At 33.2% G+C, this 22,113-nt stretch overlaps 1 protein-coding gene across 1 annotated transcript in view; it reads right to left on the bottom strand.

Annotated features, from left to right (window-relative positions):
- Nucleotides 1-22,113, bottom strand: part of LOC129226943 (pre-mRNA-splicing factor SLU7-like) — a 42,357-nt gene that overhangs the window by 7,161 nt on the left and 13,083 nt on the right. Inside the window, exons 5-13 of the mRNA XM_054861572.1 lie at nucleotides 15,672-15,746; nucleotides 15,143-15,277; nucleotides 11,769-11,866; nucleotides 7,334-7,401; nucleotides 5,625-5,821; nucleotides 5,229-5,333; nucleotides 3,060-3,176; nucleotides 1,769-1,879; nucleotides 1,010-1,111 (exon numbers count right to left, since the gene is read on the bottom strand). Coding sequence (XP_054717547.1) covers nucleotides 1,010-1,111; nucleotides 1,769-1,879; nucleotides 3,060-3,176; nucleotides 5,229-5,333; nucleotides 5,625-5,821; nucleotides 7,334-7,401; nucleotides 11,769-11,866; nucleotides 15,143-15,277; nucleotides 15,672-15,746 — 1,008 coding nt within the window. The remainder of the gene's footprint in view (nucleotides 1-1,009; nucleotides 1,112-1,768; nucleotides 1,880-3,059; nucleotides 3,177-5,228; nucleotides 5,334-5,624; nucleotides 5,822-7,333; nucleotides 7,402-11,768; nucleotides 11,867-15,142; nucleotides 15,278-15,671; nucleotides 15,747-22,113) is intronic.

The raw sequence follows: 22,113 nt of genomic DNA, 5'->3' as shown, positions 1-22,113 counted from the left end.
AACTATTAACTCATAAGATTAAATACTGAAAATGTCTCATTATGTTAAATAAAATTCATAATTATTCAAATTTCTAAGTTTATATTCTTTTATTAATTACGATTTAATCAAAAATTTTGCAATGGCAAAGTTTTGTAGCATACAGAAATAATTTTGAAGTAATTCATTATACATGTATTTGCTTTATGTTATGTAATTTACAATGTAATACTATGTGAATTACAATTAATGTTCAAATTTTTAAAGTTTTATATGCAAAGCTAATTAGTTCCTGTGCACATTTCTTCGGCCCTGAACCTACTTGAATAAATTGTTGAGAGGGCAAATTATGCATGTTAATTTCAGCAAGTTTTTTTTTTTTACTATACATTACTTGTTTCCTTCACATATGTTTATGTCAAACTTACCTCAATTAATTTGTAGAGGAAAAGTGAAACTTGAATTCCAGTAAATTCACTATTTCTTATGTGCTTACACATTATTTCTTGCTTTTTTTTTATTTTGTTTTGTGACTGTCCCTTAAACAGAGTGTCCCTTAATGAGAGGCAAATAAATGCTGGTTCCTATTCAAAGGGACTGGGACCAGAAAGAGTGTCCTTTAAATAGAGGTGTCCCTTAATGGAGGTTCTACTGTAATGTCCCCCATGCATGTGGTGGTGATCGCTTCTAAAGTGACTACTTTGATGAAGGGAAAATTTACGACAAAATTATGATTCTTATGTTAAAGTAAGTGGTGAAATATGTTTTTTTGCTTGAATAAAAGATTATATTCATGCGACAGTTTATATCCTTGTATATTTCTTGAAAGACATGGGGTGTATTGAAATTAATGAATGGTAGTTATGTTTAGATGATTAAAAAAAGCAATTCAAAGAAAATGCATATTGCAAGGGGAGGGAGGGGAAGAGGTAACTCAAGATGAAAATTAAATTTTGAAATAAATGAATAATTTAAAAAATAAAAAGTGCATTAGAGTTAGACAGAGAAAATAATCAACTTAAAAACATACCTTCTTAAGCTTTTTATCCTGCTCACGATCTGAATCATCAGAGCTTGAAGATACATGCTTCTTCTTCTTTTTCTTCTTCTTTTTGTTTTTCTTCTTTTTAGCCTAAAATATAAGGAGACAGTTTGGAATCAGCATAAACTGAATTTTGGTCAAATCATATAACATTACAGTGAAATTTTAATTTATTGGGGGGTCCTACATTCTTCATTTTCCCCAAAAAATTGTTTTATTTGTTTGGTCCCTACACAAATTGTATTTCAATATTATTAACGAAGCTCACTCATATTGTTCTTCAAAAAGTTGTTTTCCTGTGTACATCACAGTTAACATTTTTCCTTTGAGTCAAAATCCAGAAAAAAAAAAAAAAACTTTTTTTTTTTTCTAATTTTAAAAAAATTATGATTTTGGAAACTGCTCAAACTTTTACACACTTTTCAGTTTCAAATATAAGTCAAAAAATCCTCAGAATCATTTTCAGCAATTTATTGCACATACTCAATTAAGAAAGTCTATTACTTAACATGAAAATAATTTCATTTTGTTCTCTATCTTGCACTATCCTTCCAAGTTAACAATAATAGCTGACATAGATGAAATTGAATGAATGAATAAATAAAATAAAATAAATAAATAACACATTTTTGTTATTTTGTTGTATAACATTAAAATCTTAATTTTTCTTATTTTAAAATTTATCATATAAATTTCAATAATTCAATAAATTATCATTTAGAGTAACATGTTAAAATGGCGACTTACAGCAAGTGAAGAAACTTTTGATTCACCGGAACCCTTGTCACTGAGAGAAGATTCATATTTATTAATATTATCTTGTTCTTCTTCTACTTTGCTACTAATTAGAGTTGATGCCTAAAATTACAAAAATAACTTTAACAACACCTGTTATAAATTTAAATTATAATTTTAGTAGCATGACTAATTAAAAGCACATAAAGCTTGACAAATTAAAAACAGGTTATAAGCTTAAGCAATGGCCATATTGGATGGATTTGTATAGTCAAGCAAATCAAGAATTGAGTGATATTTTCAATGATCTGCTATCAAGTTGTTCTGTTGTTCCAGTTGTGCAAATGACTTCATAAAAGTTAATTTGTTATTCAGTCACTTTTATTTTGTTTGGAAAAAGCTTTAAATAATTAATTTTTGCATTAACTGATTTTAAACACATAGAAAAACACAGAAAGAATGTTTCAAAAATGTATCTCAATTTTTATTTTTGAGAAAAGTAGTGTCTCCTGATCGATGGATACTAAAATAATAGTTTCTAAATCAGAAGAAGAACGATTTGAGTAGAAACTGACAGTGGTACAGACAGAAAATTTTCTGGGAGGGGTTCTCAAAATTGAAAATTGTTGCTTTCTTTCTCATTCATAATGAAAAAAATATTATTTAAAAAATTTAACCAAACAGTTTCTATGACTTAGTAATTATTCATTTATGTCCTTTGCAAAAAATAAAAAATATAAATAATAATTCATATTGATATCACAATGACTTTAAAATGAAGACACGAGGGGGGGGGGGTGAAAAAACACAATATAGTTATCACTACCTGTCTTTAACCTTATATTCAATTTTTCGTGGTGTTCTCGTGAGATCAAATAAAACATCCTATTGATACACATCAATGTCTTTATGGATGTCAAATGCAAAATTATGCAGTAGATATTTTTTGTGAAGAAAACGAATTTATGCCACTTTCAAAGTAATTACTGCATACAGAAATTTCATTAAGTAAATTTATTTTGACAAAATAAAATTTTCCTTAAACCACTTATAGAGAAAAAGCTTATGAAAGATAGCATTTGTACTATCATTACCTTTTTTTTTTTTAAACATGGACATACACCATCAAAGAAAATGACTTAGCTAAGGTAGTATATAAAATTGATTGAGATAAGACTTTTTAAAAATATGCTCAATGGACTAAAGTTGGGCAGTATAATAATTGAATAACCATGAATTAAAATTAACATTTGTAGAAGAATTTCTGTAAGTTCATGCATAAAAGTTAATAACAAATAAATGCACTTACTTCATGAACAGCTTCAATACCGGCACTTCCAGTGCAATATGAATTTTTTATAAACGAGCGGCAACATTTGTAACCCCATCGAAAGTCGTGCCAAAATGAACCCCAAACAGACTGTAAAAAAAGAAAAAGCTAACGTTAAAACTGAGATACGAACAACACTGAATAGAAAATGTGATTTATAATAAAAAAGTAAAGTGAGTAAAACTTATATGCAACTTCAGGTATTATCAATCGGAGTGGTTACCTTAAAAGGAAGACTTTCTGTAGTTTTTGAACGATCCTCTCCATATCAAAGAAATAAGCAAAATGTCGAAAAAGCTGAGCAAAATGTTAGCAACTTTTAAATTTTAGCAAATGCTGTTAATTCAGATTGCTACATTTCAGTGAAAACCTTTATTAGTTGTATAATTTGCCAAAATCTACTTTTTTTCCAGGTGAGCAGATACTCCCTTTTAAACTATTGCTATCTCTTATAAACTAGTGAGATGTTGTGACAGTCAAAATTCTTTATAGCTCTAGATTGTAAAAGCAATGTAATTGGGAAAAGCTGTTCCTAGGACTGGGAGATATATCGTCATATATCGATATAGATATATTACCGAGGCAACAATACCTAGATTTCTATCCAATCCGATATATTATTTAAAATGGAAATAGGGGACATAATTACCAAAAATTGAAATACTGACTCAAAAATATATAATCTTTGATAGTTTTGTGTGATAGGTGAACTTTTAAGAAATTATCTACATTCTTCAATCAGTTATTTAATATTTAATTATGGTAAAAGGGAAAAGTAACGGGGCTGCCAAAGGTCAAGGTGGGCCCAATGTCAGTTTGGTCTCCGGATCCCATCCCCCTATAAAGTTTTCAAAAGCAGAACCCTTCTAAGGACCGTGCTCCTAATTTCTTACAAGGCTGATATGGCCTCTCGTGGGCCCTGAAAAGTGAATGTGTGTTGGTTAAAAAAGCATCTTAATGCAACTATATTCAAGTTTGGAGAGAAGCTTTTTGCTCACCAAGCAACCACCTCAATTAGAAAAGCTTTCTGCCAAACAAGAGAAACAATTTGAAGGATCTATCCATATTTCTGAGAAGTTGAAGGTGGGAGGAGGTTCTAACGGAAGTAGGTGTGATGAAAGAGGAGAACAGGGAGGATGATAGTTTGGCAGATACTTGGCGGTCAAACTAGATATGACTTTTTAAGGCTGAGGGTTTTTTGGTTTAGGATGAAGGCTTTCGTTTTTGTGGGGAAGAGTTAAAGGTTGCCTAGGCGGGGAAATTTTTACAACAGGATTGTTTTTGCTGAGATATTTATTTACTGAGTAGAATGCAGTAACTTTAACAAGAGGTACCCACCCCCAAAAGTCATGCTCCTCCCCCCCCCTCTGAAATTTTACCAAACACTCCTCAAAACGCAGCCCTCATAATGAGGCAAATCCTTTAAAAAACAACTTCTCAAAACTATTCTTTTGTTTTTAAATTGTAAAATAAATTCTAAGTTTACTAACTTTTCTATTTTGTATCAAATTTGCGAATTCCAACTGCATATTTTAGAAAATGGTATTTTAATTAGCTGAAATAATTCAGAAGCAGGTTTAATAATTAAATAAGAGACACGCAGTCCTTCAAAAATTTCTTTTGACAAATTTTACTATCCAATTTTCTTTTTTCCCAAGAACGATGAAAGGTCACGCCAATTGCTAATGAAATATCTGAGGAAATAAAGTAAAATACGAACCCATTATTGCTAACAAATTAGTTCCAAAATTTCAATAAATTATTTTTTTTAAAAATTGCTTTAAAAGCTTATAGTGTACTACATTCATTAATGAGGAGTCACGCAATGTTTGTATAACTTCAAAAAATAAATAAACACCCCTGCCACAGAACTTGTTCCAGAATCTATCTTTTATGATGAAATAAGTTTGATCCAAAAAAAAGGGGCTTTTAAGCAGCGAAATTAGCTTATAATCGCTGATTTAAAACGATTCTGATTGAGAAACATAACGTGTTCCCTGGGCACAGCACCATCTGGATTTTCCTCAGATCTGACCTCACTTTTTCTCCGTCGATCGGCACACTACTCTTCTTAGGCACTCTAGTTTAGTAAAGCCAGTTTTTATTAGATCAAACAAAATGGCATTCATTAGAAAAACTTACTTTATGATTGTTTATGTAAACATCTTCTTCATATTTCGATCTTACAACAGGTTTCTCATCTCCTTTTAGGACTTGTCCTTGTCTTGAATATTCAACATAATGCTCCTGAAAGATTTGTAAACATGGAATTGTAGTAACTTTACAAAAGAACTATGTAAATACATATAAACACCATTTTAAAATCATTCAAAAAATTTGTTTTTTGAACTCTCACAGTAAAATGCGAGTTTCATGATAATACAAAAGAATTCACCAGTTGCAATAACTCTGAAATATTAAGTCAAGCTTAACTACTAAATAAACAAATATGATTAACGCATTGAAAAAAATTAATAATATTTTCTTTTTAAATCCATTTTTAATATTAGTTTTAATGAAAAGTTCTAAGACACTTACTGTTTGAGCAAATATGAGTTCTTTTGGTGGGGCATTCAAGTATTCTTCCCCTCCATATTTTTCTACAATGCCTCCTTTAATGCTCTCCTTTACTTCTTCTTTCTTTACATCAAATTCCTGATGCAACAATTCTGCTTTTGTGGGTTCAGCAAGCAAATTCACTTCCACTCCTTTTTCATATGCTTGCCATGCAAATACTATTTGGATAAAATAATAAAAAATAATCATATTTTTCTGCAAATGATGTTTTCTTTTGTAAAATATAAAACATAGGTTGGAGACTTAAGTTTTTTATACAAATACAAAGTGATGATCAGCAACAAGTTCTGGGACCAGCCAGGTTGGCCCTAGTCAATTTATCAATCCCCAATGAAGTGGGGCCATGGTGGCCTGATCAGCAATGAATCGGACTTGTGATAGGAGGGTCTTGGGCAGGGTTGTCAGACGTCCCAGATTTCAAGGGACAGTCCCGTATTTTGAAAAACTGTCCCGTGTCCATATCCCCGTGTCCATCCCATGGAACTTCCATACGGGACGGCTAAAGTCCTGTATTCAAGTTGACAACAATATTTTACAGAACCAACAAAGTAAAACAAAAAAGTGAAATAATAAGCAATAAGAAAATCATGTGGCAGCAAACGCAAAAATTATATTCCTTTTGATTTGGCTTGTTTGTCTTTGTTTTGTCGGCAGACTATGAGGAACCGAATGGTTGCTTCTTTGCTCATTGACTCATGTTGGATATATATCTATGTGCATACGTCGTCAATCGCAATGAAAACAAGTTTTATACTTTGATAGGCGATATTTTGTGAGGTCTAATGCTTTGTTGCTATTAAATTTTTCAGATTTATTATGAATAGATGTCTAAAAAATAGCTCCCCCCTTTTCACCCCTAGAAGCCTGTACAGTATTTATTGTTCTTAATTCTGGCAACCCTGGTCCTGGGTTCCATCCTAGCCGGTCAAGGATTCACCGTCTTCATTAATGGTGACTGGACACGTTAAATATGCTTGTGGCCACGAAGTCCTCTAAGTGTTGGACCAGGGATTGCTTGGCTAAAGGTCTGGATCAAAAAATCAGAGCTATCTTCAGAACCCCATCCAATCAGTTAAACAACAAATAGTTGCAAATACGAGGGACCCTGGAGTGAAAAGAGAAAATACCCCTTAAAACTATTCACCCCATAATAAGTAACTGCGACTTCTGCCAAATTATTCCAAATGAACCATATTGAAGTATTAATTTTTCTTGATTTCAAGATGAGCTTGAGATTTGAAAAGCTTAAAAGAATGACCCCTGGTTTTGCATTGGTGCAGAAATTTAGCCCTTAAACATCTTCCATTTTAATCAACTTAAATAACTAGATCATGTTCTCTCTCACTCTTTTTTGCCCAAGGCTATATGTGTGGAGCATTCTAAGCCTGGAATCAATATCTAAGTTGGAAAGTTCATTTAATAACCCAAGTATGCTTAGAAAGAGAAAAAATCTGGAAGGTGGGTCATTTGTGGAAGAAGTATAAAGTGAAGAATGGTACTGTATGCATTGCAGAACAGCATTTGTACCATCCTTCACTACTTTAAAAGTAACTTTTAACAAACTTTCTAGAAATTAAGAGTTAACAAATACAATACATGAAAAAAACAAAACAAAACAAAACAAAACAAAACAAAAAAAAAAAAAAAAAATTAAATATCAAAATACATACATTGTGTCTTGCTGTGTTTTGATGTGTCACCAGTATATCTAATGAAATTATCACCAGCATAATGCAATCTGAAAATAGAAATGAGAAATAAGATGTTTGTTTTATAACGACAATGTTTTTAAGTTTACATTACCCAAAGAACTTTCCTGGAAATAATTAAATGGGTTTGACATTTAAAACTGCAAAAAATAATTGAAGACAATGCGACTGTGTGCAGGTAAATGGTAGCATCTTCAGAAATGAGTTTTCAAGGCATTTGAAGAAGCGACTTTTGGATTCAATACTAACAACAAGGGAATGCTGGAATTAGACATTTTTTCCAGTGGAAACCAAATAAGCATGCTTGTACAATAAAGCCAATACAGTACCGGCCACTAATAAAATCACTAGATTATAAAAGCAGCGCGTTTTTAAAATCAAATCTGGAAGAGCAGAATCATTGCAATATCCTGACATGCTAAAACCATCCGTTAATAAAATACTTTTTCACATAATATGTAAAAAATTGTTAAAGAAGCACCAAGAAGTGAAAAAATCAACCTCAGATGATGAGGGAATCTCAGTGCTAAATTTGCCCTCTTCAACAGAGGTCAGAAAAGTGCTTGATGTTGTACAATGCACTTTAGAGCAAAGGGGAAAAAATAATGTTGAAATACACAAAACATTTTGTCAATTTTCAAATTCTACAGTTAGAAAAGCAAATTGCTGAAATTAAAAATTTACAGATAACCAGTATAAATGATAAGAGAACCTATTTTCTGTTTTGGAACGAGAAAATATAAGTGGTCCTGGTAGGCAGGGGCGGACTGACCAGGTCGGCTAGTCGGGGATCCCCGACTGGGCCAACGGCCGAGTGGGCCACTTCCAGCAATTTTTTTATTGAACTTAATACATTTAAATTCACACCTAACAATTTTTAAAGTGTCGTAAAAAAATTTAATTTTTTTTTTAAATGCGTAATTTGTTTACACTATGTGAAATAAGCGTTTAGAAACAGGTTTTTTTTTCCATCCTAAGCCAGGGACCAAAGTAAATAACCGAAGTCCACACGTGCGAATGCTTTCCTTTCTTATCAACTTTCTCTTCAGTTTTTAGAGCTCTGAGGGCCATGGCCCACACGGAGGAAATGGGAGGAGGCCAGAGAAAATGGGGTCCAACGCGGCCTGAAAAAGGGCCCAGGAGGAAAAAAAGAGTGTTAAAAACTTGTATTTGTACATCTATTATCTCAAATTGAAGGGGCTTACACCATTTAACAAAGCGGCCCCGGCCCTGCCATAAATGCGTCATGAACCATGCTTTGGGTGTTGATACAAGAGAAGAGGCATGCACAGGGGGGGAGGGGAGAAGGGACACCTGTTGGCCTGGTTCCGAGCCTGAAGGGGGCCCGAGATTTTTTAAATGAGGGATGAAATATATGTTGGGACGCAGGGGTAAACAAGGTGGGGGGGGGGGACCAAAATCTCTGTGCACGCCCTTGATATTCACCGGTTGTGACAGATTCAACTGAATGCTGTCAGTCATCAAGAGATTTCATGTCTATTGTTAGTTATCGCTATACAAGTATTTTCATCTCAGAATCGTATACAGGAAAGCAAATCTGAACTACGATAAACTGAATCTGAAACAAGGCAAAATTTTGACTTAGGAGGGAGAGCTCCTGAGCATAGGCGGATTTATGACTGAGTTCAGGGGGGACAAGTTTTCTTTTTTTTGAGCAGCAGTAGCTGTAATCAGGGCCGGATTTAGACTTAACAGGGTCCCTAAGGTATTTTAGGCATGAGGTCCCTTTTTAGTCCTAAAGTCTCCAACGATAATTTTAAGTCTCCAATTGAGGACTTTGATGCACAAGAACGAGTTACATTCAAACTTTTCCGTTTTTTTTTTAAATTCATTTTTGCGCGTGGAGAATACAGATGTTCCGATTGGTGCAAAAACGAGACACAAATGTAAAATCAGACCTCTGCTTTGTAGTAAATAATGTGGGAAATATATTAGGCTTTATCGGACAATGATATTATTTGTTGGTCATACCAAAAACGAGCGAGTCTGGATCACTTGGTTCTTGGTTTTTACATCAAGGCCCTCATTTGTGTTTTTCAGATTTAAATATCGAAAAACTGCCAAAGTCTTCGAACTTTCGCCATGCCCTTACGGTCACTAAAGATAGCTTAAAATTTCACTTATAGAAATTTCCTTGAGAGCTTCGTAACTTTTTTATCTGCAGTATAGCTAAAAATTGATTTCAGTTTCAGAAAAAAAATGCCCAGAGGGAACTAACGTTTCCCTCAGACCAAAAAAGGGGCAGTGCGCTTTCAGATGAAAGGGTACTTTATCAGAGAAGTTTTGTCAAACAAAAAAGATGCTTTTACTTTTTGGTATACTTGGTATACGTAAAAATCAAGCGTTTTCGATAGTAATTTAAAATGCTTTTTGATGTTTAATTTTAAAGGTAATGCAAAAAACATTCAGATATAATCCAATCAGATTCTTGTGGATAAGTAATTGAAACGAGGGAGTGACTATCAGTTATGCACGTTTGCGTGAGGAAGGTTGAAGTTGAGAGTGAAAGGTTAGCTTCAAAGCAAAAGCGCACAGCGTGGCGCCCTCCCAAAAAATCTTGGGGGAAACACTCGGGAAAACTGTTCTCTTTCTTTTTAATGTTTTCAAACATATTATAAGATTATGTTTTTAAAATTTTAGTGTCCAAAATTCCGAAAACGAGTCGCCGGATTCCCTGCAGTAACTAAATGTAGTTTAAAATTGGGCCGAGCATACTAGTTTTTAAATGCTTCCAAATAAGACCACTGAACCTCCTACTCTCTCAAGCGTGACCAAAGATAGTTTTGCGTTTTTTAATAGTTCAAAGTCGAAATGTTTTCGTAGAGAGCTTCCGATGTTTCGTTTTACCAAATGAAGCCTTCCCACTTCGGAGAATTTCCGGGAAGAGCCCCCCGACATTCTATTGTGAACAAAAAAAGAATAAAATGGACTTCAATTTTGAAAAAAAAAAGTTAAGAAACCAAAATTGTGGGGCCCCTTCTTTTTCCTCTCCTCTAACATTATCAAAAATTGTAAAATTGCGGTTTTTGACATCAACTTTGAAAAAAAAAAAAAAACGCTTGGAAGGGAACTAGAACCCCTTCTCCCGATTCTTTTCTCCTTCCTATATAAATCAACCAATTTCGAAAATTTTCCGGGGGAATTTACCTGATTCCTCCCTTCGCGTCCTTCCTATGTTGTCAGTATAGAAGTCTAAAGATGTGCCTTTTCAGACTTATAACCATTAGAATCTTTTTTTTACAGGCACATATAAAATGGGTCAGTGTTACCTTTATTTTACGTTTTGCAATTTGTTTTTTTAGAACTTTAAAACTTGATTTAGAAACTTAACGAAAAATAGGAACTAGCAATAGTTTAATGTCTTTGCTCGACTCGGAAGAATCGAGATCCGGTACCGTTTAATTTAACTCTTTTAATTTACAGATGTGGGCCAAAATATTCTTTTGCCGACTGGGCCAAAGTCAGCCAGTCCACCCCTGCTGGTAGGTACTACTATACAGCATGATTTAGAGAAAAAAAAATCAATTAAAGCGTACCTAGGACGTTATCTTTAAACGTGTTTTGCTCAAAACTTTTAAATGTCGTCTTACACCCCTTCGCTTCTTACAGCCTCAAATGATATTGAATCTTTACTTTCTAATTCTGTTAATCAAACAACAATACATCAATATTTTAAGAACCTTGTGCAAATAAAAAAAAAAATTACCTCATGTTTAGTTAAAATGTCAATTGTATTTGGAAACATTAAAAACAAAAACTAATGAAGTAATTTCTTTTGTTATTAAGAGTTTAAAATTCAAAACCTTTATTTATTTATTTTTTTAAATATAGGTAACGCCAGTTTTTAAAATCAGCTGATTTATAAAATCAAATGTCCTTAGAACGAATGTGATTTTAATAAGCGGCAGGCACTGTAGTACAAAAGATGACAAAAACGCAAAAAAATAAAATTTTGTAGTTACTGCCTTTTTTTTGCCCACGGCAGAATAGTACTGCACATTTGTCTTCGGTAAAAGTTATGTTACAATTAGAGTGAAAGCTTCAAAATGTTTGTAATAGTTAAAAGTGAAATACGTTTTATGGTTGAGGATGGTCTTTACCATTTCAAGGATGATGCGACTTAAATAGAAATATTTCAAGGATTTTTTTTTTGAAAAAAAAAACATGGAACTAAACAAAACATTACTGCAGACATTACTTAAGAATTCTCATTAAATTTAGTACTTAATAATCGATCATAAATGATCCAATCTAAAAGTTGAAACTTACAGAAATGTTTGACATGAAAAGCAAAGAAATTCATTTCATATGCGTTGGTAACAAAACAAATCATTGTACTTTTTTTTAATGCAATATACACAAATTCATAACTTACTCTTCAGCACTGATTCCTACATTTTTGTAAGGATTATCACGCATAGCTCTTGTCTTTGGGTCATAATAAGCTGAATTGGGATCAAGATTTCTCAAATACTGTAAAATAAAACTTGTATTATTGAAAGAAAGAATAGAAAATATCTAAATGCCTAAAAGTACAGCAACACTCTTAAACAGAAAAAAGTTAGATGCAGTAGAACATTGTATAAACCAGGCCTTTGCTCATCCGGATCAAATTTGTCAACATAGAACAATTTATTTTCACATAACTAACTTATTAACTAACAAACTTTTTTTAGTTTGTAACAATTGTTTTTTTAGCAATTCCTGGAAACTACTTTTACATAAAGTTAAAAATAAGAAAGAAAAAACATGGTTTTAAGTGAATCTGACTGGTGCAAATCTTGAGCTAGTACATCATCCGATGCAATGAGAAATAAATCTCACAAAAGTACAAACTGACCTCAGGCATATAATTTTAAAACCATCAGTTTTCATATTTTGCCAATATTTGCATGGAATTGAGCGAGGCTTTGAAAGAAAAGAATAAGCTATAACTGCCAATTTATTAGTATGTTTGTGTTTTTTTGTCATCTAAGAATATCCTGTGGATGAACATTTTAGATTTCAATGCAAGTATTATTTTAATTTTCACTAAATGTGGAATTTATTGTAAATGTTATAGAAGAAGATGATATTAAATTATCCTGGCCGGCTTACAACAAATGTTAATGTTATAGAAAAGTATGAAAACAATTTTTTTTCGTTTCATGCCAACTCTGCTGGTCAAGCAAAAAGTTTCCGAATAATGTCATCTGCACATAACTTAAAATTGCACATTGAAGTAAGTAATGCATCCTTAGTGATGTTTTATATTCGGGATAGCTTGTTCATTAGTATTTAATAAAGAACAGTGGTGCTGCTTCAGTTTTCATATTTCTTCATTTTTGCATTTTTAGTGATTGCGTGTTGATATATTAACACAATAAAAGTCAATTATTAATTAGTAGTTTTTGAGATTCTTAAGTAGGATTGAAAAAACGTTTTTATTTCATTTTATCAGTGGAGTAAGAACATTTGTGATATCCTGTTTCGGACCCCTAGCTTGAAGCTCTAAATTATTAAATAGTTCCCACAAAATACAAGTACAGTAGACTCCTGATTATCCTGACTAATATGGTGGATTGGCAGTCCGGATATGACAGAGTTCCATCTTCTAACTCCATCCCCTACATAATTTAAAACACCTGCAATTACATATTTTAGATAACAAAAACAGAAGTAGTACATACTGTTCTATTTAATAGATATATATTCAATTTTCATTTTGAGAAAAAGTCCTTGATGGAGGACTGTTTTTGCTTTTCAGCCCTTTCACGAGAAGCAACGTCTCTCCACTTAAGCAAGCAAATTACATCTGCTGGAGTCACTTCCTCTTGCTGACTTATACATGTATACTAAAGAGCTGCCTCAACCATTTTAAATCCTTCTGAGTGTGGGATGAGATTTTCTGTGATCTCCTCCTCCTTTCTGGAGTTTTTTCTTGCACGACCGTTTCTATGATGCCATCATCTGTCATTTCATGAGCTTCATCACTTTCCATCTATTCTGTGACATCCTCCTCACTGACACAGTCGCATCGTGGTATTTTTTTTAAGAAATGAAACGAGCTTTTTGCTTTCTTACTTTAGTTCAGCCTCATAAAGTTCATCCCTATTTTCTAACAAATTGTTCCAAGATTTTAAAAGTGATGAGCTTGGAATTTCAGCCCATGCTTCAGCCACCCATATTATAACATTTAGAATGTCAATTTTCTTCAGAGTAGTTAAGTAATCTTCATCGTTTTCAATTGCTGATATCAACGATTTTAGAAATTGCTGGCGATACCTTCTCTTTAGCATTTGAAGCACACCCTAATCCATTGGTTGGCAAAGAACTGTTACATTGTTGTTATTAGGGGATCAGAATGCACGGAGGTTGTGGGCAGGGGGAAGAAAAAGAAAAACATTTTAGTATTCTTTATTTTCTCATTATTTTCTTTACTTCCATGACCAGTTTACAAATGACCAATTTCAAACATTCTTCACTAGGCCGGATAGTATGGAGTCCAGATAATCGGGAGTCCACTAAAATTTAAATCCTACAATGAAAACTAAAGTTTTACTCTTCTGAAAATGTTTTTTATCATTTAATCAGCACTTTGTATATGTATGTCTATGTATAATTTAAATAAAATTATGACTGCAACTATTTACATTTTCAAGCAGCAGAGTTGCATTTCTTGAATAAAATATTTGCTGTGAAGAAAGGATTTAAAATATTCGCAAAAATCTTTTAAAAAATGATTTGAAATGACAAATTGATAAAAAAGAAAATATATGTTCAAATGAACTAATTTATTAATCTAAACATCACTTTTCGAATGTTTTCAATCAATACTCAAACGGATGCGTGTATGCTTTTCATTTGTTCATTTTTTTTTTTTTAAAGTAGAGAAATAGGCACTACATCTCAAAATTAGTTTGTGGTCGCTACACTTTAAAAAAAAGCAGTTGTAGTTGTAGTTAACTACATTTGTAATAAAGTAGTTGTAGTTTGCTACTAAAAGAATGTAGTTGTTGGAACTGAAAATAGAGACTTTGAATTGCAGAATATTCTCAATGTTTTGTGTTCATTTTTAATTATTAACGTTGTTTATTTAATGTTTATGCAAATTAACCTTGTTCTATTTTTCTAATGCCTTTACTTTTGCCTTGCGTTCGAAGAACCTAACCGGTCGACCGGTAAGTAACCAGTTACTAACTGCAGCGTTTTATGATCAACCGGTTACCGCACTGGTTACCATTCTAAGCAGTTGATTGGTTGATTTGAGCACGTGATCATTAGCTGTCACGTGATTAACTAACCGGTCGCTAACGGTTGTGCTCGTCGAACGTAAGCTTGGTGTGGCAACAGTGTTGTCTAATGTATAAAACTGCCAGTGTTGTGGTAGTCAGGACTTGTTTCTTCATTTTTCTTCACGCGTGTGTAAACTAACCATACTTTTAATTTGTTTTTAATAAATAGTTTTGTTGAAGTCTATTGCTGTCTCTCGACTTTAAATTCAGTAAAATAATGATGAAGTAAGAATTTAGGACATTGAATCAAATGTCCCATACCTGCAATAAGTTAAATATGTTTAGATTTAACAGTAGTTCTTCCAACCACTGGCTTAGTTAAGGACTTGTTACCCAAATTACCCAGATTTCCTTTGATCCCAATTACTCTAGATACATGAGGTTGCACTTTTTTGAGTATAGTTAACAGATGAATAGTAAATTTTTGTCTTTAAAGAGAAAAATGACTAAGAAACGTTTTAAAAAATAAAATTACTTTTGCAGTGTCTTCTCGGATTCTGAGATTTCTCACTGTTATCCTTTGTTTGCTGTCCACTTTTGTACCAGGCATGTCTGCATTATCTGCATATTTCTCTTCATCATCATCGTCATCTAAGTCAGCGTCTCCACCCTAACAAAGATGATAAGGAAATGTATTACTGAAGAAAAAACACTTTGCTAATAAATTCTAGTAAAATACAAAACAAAAAAGTACATAAACACTGAACCAATTACTATAAAGCATTGGCTCAGTGATAAAACAGAAGAGAGAAAAACTTTTGACAGCAATAATACAATACAAAATTATTTAAAAGAATGGCTACCATGTACTTAACACACAGCCAGTTCTTAAAATTATTTCTTCCTCAAAAAAAAAAAAAAAAAAGCTCTTAGCATAGCATGAGAATTTTACAGACAAAAATTAAGTTTCAGTGAATTTGTGTAATGCAACAAAAAAGAAAAATCTCTTAAAATAAAATATATTAATAGAAAAATAAAAAAAGGAAATAAATTTAGTATAATACCTGCTCTTTACTTTGATTTGTTTCTCCAGTCATGTAATCTTCTTTTAATTTTTCTTCTTTCAACAAACGTTTTGCCTGGAAGATTTTTAGTAAAAATATAAAATGTACCTTTAGCAATAAAAGTCTAAGTCATTGAAACTACAAACTATTCTTAAATACATTAAAATAATTTTAAAGTTCCATAAAAACTCATAGAGTTGAAATAGAATTAACCATTTAAATGAAATTAATTTATACTGAAGGACCTTATTTTAGATTTTTTAAATTGCTTACTTATTTTGAGTCATTTACAATGAATAAAGCAATAATAATAATAATAATAATTAAAAATAAATTTTATAAAATAACAATAATAAGTAAACAATTTTAGAGAGTACAATGAACTTTCTATTTGCTCATTATATCATGAACATATCCAATAAAGCAAACTTAATTTTGCATGCATTCAGTTCACTGATTTGTTTCTTGATGATTTTCAAATTCTATTTGTTTATTATTTACTAGTGGTACCTGCACGGCTTTGCTTGTAGCAGAAAATTAAAAGGTCTTTGGGTTTGCCTGTATATTTACAAATAATGTATGGTGAATTTCTCACCAATTGGCTTGCTCATGTTACAGTTCCATGTTATGATAACTTGGTAATTTACTCGTCCATCTTATGAAAATTTTGCTCGAAAAAATGTTCTTAAACAGGGTTCATACTCTTTAGAGAGAAAAAATTTAAACACTTTTCAAGGCAAAAAAATATTTTTTTTTCAAGGCAATATCATAAATTTGTACAAAAATATTGTATTCAGATTTCATTTAATGCAAACACACATATGAATAATAGGTAGTAATATAATAAAGTAAAGGGAAACAAAATTGCCTTTTCTACAACAAGAGACTCTTGAATAAAAAAAAAAAAAGATCTACTGTGTCAAAAGTTTTTCTGAAAATGTCTGAAAAGCTTGGTCATAAAGAGGAGCAGGTCCCATGAGGCTTAATTTTGCAATCTTCACATTCAAAGAACTATATTTCATAGAATATACAAATTAATATTAAAAAAAAAAAACTTTTCATGAATGATTTTAACATCTAAGTGATGAAACCAAAATGCCTAAATTCAATGGAATAGCTAACCAGGAGGTTTTGAAGTCAAGGCCCCCCCCCCCCCCGTTTTCAACATGTATTTCCAATATTGATAGTGGTTTATACAGATATAAGGACGGTTAGGATCAAAAACACCACTTAGAAGGTACTTTCCAGTTGTACCTTTCAGTTCAAAAATATTACGAGGCTCGCAAATTATTTATTACTATTCGTATAAATAAATTATTTGCATGTATGTATTAGTTGGTCAGGCAATAAGGCATTTCAACTGTCCTCAAGTAAATTTAAAAATTAATAAGAAAGATAACATTTTATGAAGGTCCATACCTCAAAATTCGCAAAAGCTGCTTAAGAATTGACAAATACTATGAATGCAAACTTATACAAATAGAAATGTGATGACTAGCAACAGGCTCTGGGCCAGGCTAGGCTGGTTCTAGTCAGTTTATAAGTCCCGAATGAAAATCAATGGCCCTTTAAAGCTATCCACCCCTTAGCTCATTACCGCCTCTTCAGGTAAGCTGTTCCAAGTGCCCACGACCCTACTAAAGAAGTAATTTTTCCTAATTTCCAGGTTAGCCTGAGATTTGAATAGCTGAAAACAATGACCCCTCATTTTGCTTTCTGTGCAAAAATTTAATCCGTTAACATGTTTCAGTTTAATAAATTTAAACGACTGAATCATGTCCCCTCTGACTCTCCTTTGCCCTACGCTATGCATATTAAGCCAATTAAGTTTGTTGAGCCTGCTTTTACTGAATACTTGCTTTTACTGTCAATACCTGCTTTTACTGTCAATAAATGTGCAAGTTCAGATTCATAGAGCCATATTTCCAAATTGAAAAGATTCACAAGAAATTGACATACATTATGACAAAAGTAGTTTTATTTTGGGAACAAATGGGTTATTTTTGAAATTAGAATTTAAATTTAGAGAAGTGATATTATTCAGGTGTGACTACGATTTCATAAAAAATCACCAGTAAGTTTCAAAGAGCTAATCGGGAAAGGGGATAATTTTTGAAACTAAAACCCCTGTTACTTAAATACACTTGTCAGGGACTCCGTTAAGCATTCGACAATGCGCCAAATGCGATAAAATCGTAAAATCGGTGAACACAAATCGAATTTGGTGAATTTATTGCCGAACAGAAAATTCTCTAAAATATACACAGAGGAAAAAAAATCTCCCTTCAGATGTCAATCTAGATAAAAATTAGGTCCGTTCACAAAATTTGGACCCCTAAAAACAGATCCTTTACAAAATTCTGACCCCTAAAAACGAACCTTTCATAAAACTCCCAGACTAGCAATCACTGAAAGTTGTTTTATCCTCGGACCACTCCGAGCAGATTGAGGTGCGCGTCAGCATCGGATCGGGGCGTTACCGTCCATTGGATTGGAGGAAGGATGACGTTTGCCACTCGCTGATTGGATATTGTTAGATTTTTAATTTAAACTTTCACAAAAAGTGAAAGAATCACTTAATTTGGAAAAAAAAATCATTAAAAATACGTTTTTGCATCATGCAGAATCAATCCTTTTTCGATGTAAACATTGCATCACGTTGTGACGTCATGTGTGCGATCGGTTACAATAACTCAGTCAAATGAATGAACTTTTGGGTGAATCGAGTCACGAGTTCATTGTATCTTATAACCGCTAGTGTTCCCGCTAGGCCGTTTTTGAAGGGCGCAGCGCCCTGCCCTTTTCCATATCACCAGAATGCGCCCTGCCCTTCTTTTAGATCGCGAAATGCGCCCCGCCCTTTTCAAAAATAAGAAATTTCACCCTGGTTTTTAAAAAGATGCCTCAACCCTTGACCTGCCACGATATCGGGGCAATTTTATTTGTCCAGCGATCGTCTGCAAAAACACCCATGTCTTATCCTTGTTCCCAGAATTTCACCCTGAAAACGGCCCCATAAACAAAAGGGGAAGCAAATACCTAGGCATAAAAGCGGATGAGATTCTCAGAATTCAAACAGGCTTATCAGTATGAAACAAAGGCATGTTTTTCCTTCTACTGAGGGTGGGTTTTTGAAAGGTTGTTGGAAGGAGTAGGGTCCTCAGGGAAGGGAGAGATCTTTGTTTCATTCCTTCCCATCCTTGATCTTCTAAGAATCAACAATGAGAGAGGGAATAAATAGGACATTTTCCTAACATTTCAGCCGTTTGTGTCCGTTTTTCGTTTGCACGTGGAAATTAGGCTTAGCTAATTTTAGCGCATTGCTAGTGATTGTGTAGCAATCTTTTCACATCTGTTTCTGGAAAGTTTACTTTTTGATTGTTTCCTAAGAAGAACATAGTACAAAGCTCACTGGATTAAAATACAAGGGTATTTTTTTAATATCTTAGATTTTTAACCCCCATCCTCAGCGCCCTCCCCGCATAAAAAAAAGCGTTAGAAATGGAAACATATCGCACTGACAGGGCTTTCTTGCAACTTGCTACCACTGCATTTTTGAAGCACTGCACACAGTATTTTAAGTTATTTATTCTATTTGAAGTGTAATATATTTAAAAAAGGAGAATTTACACTCATCACGATTTTGATGTCTACTAAAATACTTAATGGCACAATGCACATTACTAGGCAGTTTCTTTCGTAGGAAGGGGAGATCAGTAATTAAATACTGTTCTTAAATTGAAATTCAAAGGGATATGAAATGCCTAGAATTTTTTTAAACTCTTATTGGTAGTTAAAATTATGGCCTGAAAAGTGTTCAAAAACTCTCAAAGCCAAGTTTCAGCATTAGCTAAATATTCCTATGGAGTGTGGAAAATGTGCTTAGCTTAGTTGGCATTTGTCTGTGTGTGTGGGAGGGGGGGGTTGAGCTAACCCTATTCTGTAGACAAGTGCGTTTTCTGGATGAAACCATATTTAATACTAAAGTCAGTGGTGATGGCGGTCAAGGGGGAGGGGGTCATGGTGCAGACTAGACTGTTTGAATTTTTGCAAGGTATTTTAAGTGTTTTTTCTCCTCTTAATTTTTTTGGGGGGGATGAGGGGGGGCGCTCTACTTTTTGAGTGGTGCATCATTGGTCTTGGATGGGGGACACTGCGTTGAAATAGTGCCCTTTTTTAAAAAAGTGCCCCTTTCAAAGGCCAGCACCCTGCCCTTTTTTTTCCTAGAGTGAACACTAATAACCGCGAAGTTTTTTTTTTTGATTGAGTTACTTTTTGATTGGCAACATATCTTTAACTTTCTTTCATTGGCAACACATCTTGTATTTAGCATATTCTTAACCCATTAAGCGCCGCTATATGAACCACATTGAAAATACTTAAGTTTTCATGTGTTTTGATATTCAATACACATCTCTAATCATATGTAGCTGAAATTTCGCAAAAATATTTATTAGGTTAGGAGATATGGTATGGTCCCAAAATGGGAGACTTGGCGTTTAATGGGGACAACATACATATCCCTGCCACTATGTTGATACTTGAATAATTTCTGGCTAAATCCAAATAGAAAGCCCTAAAATCGTTTTTATGTAATTAATATGGCTAGGTATTGGTACTTTATGTACATATTTAACATATTCAAGCTTTAAAATGTAGAACTTTTAAGTTTTCATGACATCCAAAGCTATACATTTTGGGCCCCCTTGCAACAAAAGCTGTGGAGGCCAGCCCCCGAGACTAGCAGTGTATATTTTCATTATTAATAAGCAATAGTATGCTAGTTATTTTCAATTTCTTGAGCCGTTGGGGCCCTTAAGAACGTCTCCCCCCCCCCTCCCTCTGCCCGTACATCACTCTGTGTCTGGTTTCCATTCTTGTTGCATTCCTTTTTCTTATACATTTTTGTACAAAACGGAACTTTTCCCACACATTTTACTACCTTTTAGCAAAAAAGCCTTAGGATTTTCATACACAAAAAAAGGGGTAGCTTTTTTCTGTTAACCATGTAGGGGGATCGAGCAATGGTAAATGACAATGACATGAAGCACTATATAAAATGTATCTTATAAAATGGAACTAAGATATTTTTGGGCTCCCTGATGGTGTAATTGTGTTATTATAAGCAAGGGTTTTTTTGCAGTCAACATTTCGGTTGCTTCACAACATGTTTGATGACATGATTTATTCATCATCATAATGTTTTTAGAGATAAATATCTAGCATGCTTCGCATTGAGGAATTATCAACGGTCATAGTTTCTCCGATTTCATCAAAGAAATTACGATAAATGGTAAAAATGTAGAGTGAGACAGTTATCGCATTATCTGTGATCTAAACGATTTCTATTAGTTTTTTTTTTTTTCTCTCAACTATCTGAAAAGAATTTGGCGATTCACAAACAAGTGATACTGCACTCATCTTCTTGTTTTGAACTAAAATATATTATTTTAATAGTGTTTGAAGCTCGTAGCAAAGTCAAAAGTTCTTACTACATTTTTGATTCCAAAAAAAAAAAAAAGAAGAAATTTCTCTATTGAAATTCAACTTCCCTAATTGAAGGGGGAGCGCCCTCAAGGGGGAGGGGAGCATGGAGCTGACTGAGATACAAAATATTTTTATTGAGGGGGGAGGAATAGTTTTAAAGGGAATTTGAACTCCTTTTACGGAAATCTCTTTCGTGATCTGTAGAAATTCAAAGAGATGCGTCATACTGCTTAGGGAGGATTGGCACCCCTGTTTTTCGAGAACTTTCTTCTAAAGGAATTAAACAAATGGAATGTAACTTGTTTTGATAAAAGCACCTGCTCTTGACCTTGAACAACAAAAGAGTGTTTAGAATGAGAAACTACAAAGGGGGCTGTGGGAAAAAAGGGGAGAGTTCATTCATGCAAAATGGGTGAAGACGATTTCTACTGGGCATGACTTGCTCTGCTAATCAGAACACGCCAAGTCTCCCATTTTGGGACTTCAGTAAATAAAGTCCTCTAAAACTCCTTTAAATTATTTTTCTTGACCCCTGTTTGTTGTGATTTGAAAAAAGGTCTATTGAGCTTCATATTCCATGTTCCTAATTTCCTGCATTTGCATTTATTATTTTTAGGGACTTTTTTCCCCGTGTAATGCAAAAACAAGAAATTTTCGCAAAATTAAAAATTTTTTCAAAAAAGAATTTACATTCCAAACCTTTTTGAAAAAATTACCAGTGAAGTTTGGTTTTCTATCATTCATTTAAAAAAAAATTCAAAATGATATCTTAATTACTTGATGAAGAAAAAAAATCTTAGTTGAAGGTTCCCAAAATGGGAGACTTGGCGCTTAATGGGTTAATTTGAAAGCCATGTGAAGACTTTAAATACTTCGAGCGATTTTTTTCGCTCTCTCTCTCACCTCACATAGCCGCAATGTGTTGCACGTAGTAATTCATCGTGATTTCGTGATA

This window comes from Uloborus diversus, chromosome 7 (genome assembly GCF_026930045.1).
Source record: "Uloborus diversus isolate 005 chromosome 7, Udiv.v.3.1, whole genome shotgun sequence".
Classification (NCBI taxonomy): Eukaryota; Metazoa; Arthropoda; class Arachnida; order Araneae; family Uloboridae; genus Uloborus; species Uloborus diversus.
Note: the sequence above shows the minus strand (reverse complement) of the source record. Positions and strands in the feature narration are given on the sequence as shown.